The sequence below is a fragment of the Oryzias melastigma genome, unplaced genomic scaffold (assembly GCF_002922805.2).
Source record: "Oryzias melastigma strain HK-1 unplaced genomic scaffold, ASM292280v2 sc00367, whole genome shotgun sequence".
NCBI lineage: Eukaryota > Metazoa > Chordata > Actinopteri > Beloniformes > Adrianichthyidae > Oryzias > Oryzias melastigma.
In genome coordinates, this window is record NW_023416965.1 from 15,644 (window position 1) to 21,489 (window position 5,846).

The 5,846-nt window shown below is 44.8% G+C and overlaps 1 protein-coding gene across 4 annotated transcripts in view; it reads right to left on the minus strand.

Annotated features, from left to right (window-relative positions):
* The window catches only part of LOC112141417 (sialoadhesin), a 30,426-nt gene that overhangs the window by 2,054 nt on the left and 22,526 nt on the right, over positions 1–5,846 (minus strand). The window contains exons 2-7 of one of the 4 annotated variants that reach the window (XM_036211012.1): positions 5,566–5,603; positions 5,419–5,454; positions 5,066–5,329; positions 4,746–4,991; positions 4,610–4,670; positions 2,837–2,970 (exon numbers count right to left, since the gene is read on the minus strand). The exons of 1 other annotated variant lie outside the window; for it this stretch is intronic. In XM_036211012.1, coding sequence (XP_036066905.1) covers positions 2,964–2,970; positions 4,610–4,670; positions 4,746–4,991; positions 5,066–5,329; positions 5,419–5,454; positions 5,566–5,596 — 645 coding nt within the window. In that variant the 5' untranslated portion in view covers positions 5,597–5,603 and the 3' untranslated portion in view covers positions 2,837–2,963. Of the gene's footprint in view, positions 1–2,641; positions 2,971–4,609; positions 4,671–4,745; positions 4,992–5,065; positions 5,330–5,418; positions 5,455–5,565; positions 5,604–5,846 lie in introns of those variants that run through there. 2 more of the 4 variants (XM_024264547.2, XM_024264546.2) reach the window with 2 other exon arrangements.

Genomic DNA, 5,846 nt, shown 5'->3' on the forward strand with positions numbered 1-5,846 from the left:
CAGAACTTAGATGGCTGTCAGTCATCTTGATCATAGAAACTTCAGTTGAGACATGTTTCAGGACAATTCTGTCCAAGTCAGCAGTCGGCAGTCTAACCAAAGATCCCCAGAGTTCCCTCTCCCTGTCCACCTCCATATTGCTCTTCTGGGGAGGCCCAAGGTATTTCTAGGTCATTGACTAGATATAGTCTCTCCAGCGTGTCCTGGGCTTTCCCCGAGTTTCCACACAGTAAGACATGCCTGTAGCACCTCCTTAGGGGATGTCTAGGAACCATCCGGACCAGATGCCCAAACCACCTCAAATGATTCATCTGAATATAGAGGAGCAGCTGCTCTACTTCGAGATACCTCACTCTAAGGAAGTGCCCAACGTACAGAGGAATCTCGTTTTAGGATTTTGTTCTTTGCATGTTGACTAAAAATCATTACCATAGGTGAGTAAAGGGACCAAGATTAACTAGTAAAGAGACAGTTTCACTTTCTAACTCAGCTGTCTGATCACCACAATAGACTAGCACAATGACTTATTTCCGTGGAGGGCTCTCCAATCCACCTTTGGATCTCAAACTCCAATTCTTCCACATTTGTTAACAAGATTTCAAGATAATTGAAACTCTTACACCTGAGGCAGGATCTCTCCACCCACGTGGAGAGGGCTAACTGTCCTTTTCCCTGTTGAGAACCTTGGCCTTAGAAGCTGAGGTGATGAGTCATCCCAGGCGCTTCATGTCCTTAGGGCGGAGTTTATCCACTCCCTGCGCCTTGCCCCCTAGGAGCTACTTGACTGCCCAAGTGACCCCAGCTTGGGTGATTGTCAGCACCACCTCAGTGTCCTCAGCCTCTTCTACCATCAGAGGAGACATCAGCGAGATTGAGGAGATCCGTGATCTATTTATTCCTCCTCACAACCTCCAACACCAAAGCCAACAGATAAAAAATTGGTGCCTGCAGAAAACAGTTTTCCTCTCCTGAGGCGCCAGATGGTGTGTCAGACTCTCTTTGAGTCATTCTTCTACATACCCTCACCAAACCTTTCCCAGGACCAGGTTTTTGTCTCTACACCGGACCCGGCTGCAGCCCGCTTAGACTGTCAGTACATATGAGTTTCCTCAGGAGTTCCACTAGCCAGCCAGGTTTGTTAGGACTCCTTGAGCTTGATGGTATCTCTTATTTCAGGTGTCCATCATCGGGTCTGGGGATTGCCTCTGTGACCACCAGACACCTTCCAACCACAGCGTCCAACAGCAGTAGAGACAATAGAGGAGGAGAAAATGGTCTTGCTCTGTTCAGTGTCCCCAGCCTTTCTTGATACCTGATGGAAATTCTAATGGATGTGGAAGTTAAAGACCTCCATAAATGAGTTTTCAGCCAGACATTCCCAGCAGATCCTCACGGTACCTTTAGGTCTTACCAACAGGTAGTGATCAGTGGACAGCTCTACCTCTCTCTTTACCCAAGTCTCAAAGACACATGGGCCAATGTTACCTGGACAACAACGGAGTTGGCCATGGAACTCCTGTATAGCTTTTCTTGTGTTACATGCTTTGATGGACATCCTTGTGTTCAAACATGATGTTTGTTATGGACCAAGTATGATGAGGAAGATGTCATCACAGATGTTTTGTTATCCCAAAATATCTTGTGGCTTTTGATCTTGGACTCCATTACCTAGAATCTCGCCCATTTGGAGTTCCCGTAGAGGTGCTTTACAGTACCCATCCAGGAGACACTAATAAGGATAGTTACTCTTTACTGCAGTTCTCCCAGTTGACAAAAACCACAGTCAGAGACCTAGTCCCATCTGAAGGCAAAGGGACACAATGCTCTTGTCCTCCAGGAAAAACTCTAATACTTGGTGGCTGAGCTGTGGGCTTACAAGTAAGGCCATAACAGTCATCAGCTCTCACCGTGGTTCACAGAATAGATTTCCTTCTCAGGTATTAACAACCTTTTACACCTGCACACTTTAGAGCTTCTTGACTGACAGCATCACTTCCTAGTTCAGGAACTGGACCATGCAGGACAGACAAACCCCTCAGAGAGTGATGTGTCCATCTGAAAATATCATCCATTCCTGTCTCTGACTCTCAGAACATCTTTAACATGATGATCATCACTCGACGACCATGAGGGACCTCATGGAGCCATCTAGACAAATGAGTCTTTGTGAGACCAACCATTTGTGCTTAATTTATAGTCCAGGAAAGATCCTCAGGAAAGTAAACCATTAAAAACTTGGTGCTGCTGAGTCTCTCCACAAGTGATTGATTGTCACAGCATCTCCCACTGACCATTGCTGAAGACCACACCCACAATTCACACCCCAGTTCAGACTACTGCCTAAGATTCAAAAACAAGACTGACAGTTTTACGGACCAGACTGTCCGGATCCTCAACACCATCTGCCCCTGGGACTCAGTTCTGTAGAAGCACAGAAGACTACGCAGTCAGATCTGACCATTGCACCTCCGAAGTACATCGATTCATCAATTAAATCGATGAGTCGTTACTGTACTGGAAAGGTTTACTAACTGATAATTCTTTCTGCTCACTGCTGAAAAAAAAGGAATCCTCGAGAATATTTTCAAAAAGTCAATTAGGCTGATTTGATAATTAATTCAACAGTTCAAGAAAGAAGACTAATTTCAAGACATTATCTAGATATATAAGTACATTCAACACTGTTGTTGATGCTTTTGTGCAAAAAAGAACATTGAATTTTTTGTGGGGAAGCAAAACGTTTATTTTAAACAAAAGGAGTGAAAATTATTAAGTAAATCAAAGAAAGTAATGAATTAAAAACAGAAAAATCGTCAAATGTAAAGTTTCTAAAGCAAAAAAAAAAACAACTTCTAGTTCAGAATTGATGCTCTGTGGTTCCAGATGTGATGATGTCATCATAGTCATCAACCAATCCCTGCTCAGCAAGTGAGTGCTGGGTCATCACCATGGAGACAGACGGGTCACTTCCTGCAGAAAGAACAGTTTCAACCAAAATGTTGAAAGAGCCTCTTCGGACTAAAAAATTAAAAACAAATATGTCTAGAGCCGCAAAAATGTAAATGCCTTATATAAGTCTTACAATGAAGGCAACACATGCTGCATCTATCTATAAGGTAGCCCACTATTAATGTGACTTAATTGATTACAATTACATAATGAACTTCCGTGATTAAATGTTTATTTCTCCCCCGTGTAAGCCTCAAATTTGGCTTTATTGCAGTCTAGAGGAATTGAAGTGACAAACTAGCCAACAAAAGCTAATTAATCTCATAATGAACATACAAGCTTTTATTTTGATAGCCCTCAATGACACAAGGATTTTTTATTTTGAGGATTTGAAAAAAACAACAAAAATGTAACATGCATGTAACGTGCACCTCTAAGGTGCTTCCACACTGGCCGCGTCGGCGTGCAATCAAGCGCACACTTTCAATGAAGAGTCAATATAAACGTGCGCACACCAAAATTCCTGGCCTCCAAGTCTGGAGCGCGTGAGCGCTAAGTCAGACAGAATTGTGAAAACAAAAGTCTTCAGAAAGATCTGGGGGATTTTCACCACTTTTACTTTTTGCTCCGAGGTTCTTCCTAATAAAGCACTAATGAACAGTAGAAGAAGAATAGAAGAAGAATCTCCTCCCCACCACTAAGTGCGTGACTGCGTGCTTCGGTGTGGATAACATCTGATGAGCGTGCGTTCATAATCCCGCGTAGACCACGTTCTTGAACGCACCGCTGTGTAGGTGTTCACACATCGGCCGCGTGCGGTGGGTGGAGCACATTCTTTTTCTACTGTATTTTTACTGTTCATTAGTGCTCCTCTGTCATCTACAACAGGGAGAACCTCAGAGCAAAAAGTAAAAGCGGTGAAAATCCCCCAAATCTTTCTGTTTTCACAACTCTGTCCTTTTTAAATGTCCATCTTGGTGTCATATTAACCTGACTGGACACAAACCGTAATGATTCATTTCTCTTTCGTGATCACGTTTGGCACTTCTGTGCTTTGACGCCGCACGCAAGCAGCTTCCGAATTCAGCTCCTTGATTGGTCACAGCTCTGCGCTGCTTCGACTGTGCGTGGAAATGTTGAACGGGGTTGAAGATTCAGTGCTCAATGCGTGCTGATTTTGAGCTTGCGACCCGACTTAAAAACCCACGTAGCAACGAGTGCTCCAGATGCAAGGGCCACTAATTCTGCTGTTTGCATTGACTTTTTATTGAGGGTGTGCGCTTGATATATATTATCAATAATATATTTCCCGCCTCTATTTTTTTTACATTTTCAAACATTTTTGAAAAAGCACCATGGAGCCACTAGGCAGCGCTTAAAGAGCCGCATGCGATTCCAGAGCCGATCGATGGTTTAGACAGAAACTAAAGATGATTGATCAAATGTGATTGATTGGTTTCTGTTACCTTTGTCAGTAGAAAGACACCATTAGGAAGGTTGAGAAGGTGTTTAGACTGATCACCAACAGGTGGAGACACAAGGCAGGAGTTATCTAACCCCAAACGTTAGCGAGCGGGTTCGACCCCCGCCTTGCCTGCCCATGTGTCAAAGTGTCCTTGGGCATGACACTGAACCCCAAATACAAGTACACACCATTTACCATTTATCTGTTGGGGGCGGGGCTTCTGTGGTGGGCGGGGCTTCTGTGGTACTCGGTTTCTCTGCAGAGAGAATCCCACAAGGTCAGGTGACTGCATGGAGGAAATCCATGGTGAGATGACAGTGAAGCTCCTCACCTGAGACAGAGATCCAGCTGGATGGAGACTCTCCATGATCCCTGATGTGACACTTGTAGAGACCTTCATCAGACCTGGAAACATGCTGGAGGGTCATGTGACCTGTAGGCTCAGTCCTGATGAGGGAGCCATCTTTATAGAAAGCAGCTGAGGGGTTGGAGGGAGGGGTCTTTGATTGACAGCTCAGAGTGAGGTCATGACCCTCCATCACAGGGAGGACAGGACTCTGCAGGATCACTGATCCACCTCAACACAGAGACAAAGCATTTCATCCATCTGCACACAGCTGCAGCAACACTAACTCCACAGTCTGATCTTACCAGAGACACTGATGTTAACCACCATGCTGCTGGCTCCTCCCCCTCTGGACTCACACCAGTACACACCACTGTCCTCTTTGAAAACATACCCGATCTTACAGGGCAAACTATCTGATTTTCCCCATGTAGATCCACACTGACTCCTGGTTTCTCCTGAGATGTTCCTCCTCAGGGTCCATCCTGCAGAGCTGTCGTCCTCACAGTTCAGAATCACTGATTCTCCTTTAAAGAACTGAGATCTGCTGGGACTCACAGTCACACCAACTACAACAACAAAGTAAAGACACACAGAGTGTTGCTGCTTTCTTGGACACAAACACAGAGAGTCCGACTGACTGAGGAAGTGGACTAACTTTGGTTTGTTGTGCAGCACAGCAGGGAGCTCAGAGCTGCAGAGAAATGACACTCAGCTTAGTTGGAGCTTTGATGAACGCTCTGCTGTGGGAAGCAGCATCTGTCAACGTTTACACACCAACACACATCCAGCAGACGGGACTCACCCAGCAGCATCTGGACAGATGTTCCCTCCATTCTTCAGACCAACAGCAGTTTGACAGACAGAAACATCAATCCGCTTCTTCTTTTAGGATGATTGTCTGTGTGACTGTTCACTTTTCTCTGCAGCATCAACCAGGAAACTCTCAGACAGGAAGAGACCAGACCAACCACAAACACGGTGGTCGCAGGAGAAAAAAAACATCAGTTCTGTGTCTTTGCTTTTGTCACTTCCCCTTCTTTACTGTATTTAAAAATATCACCATGACCTCTTTAGCTGTTTTTA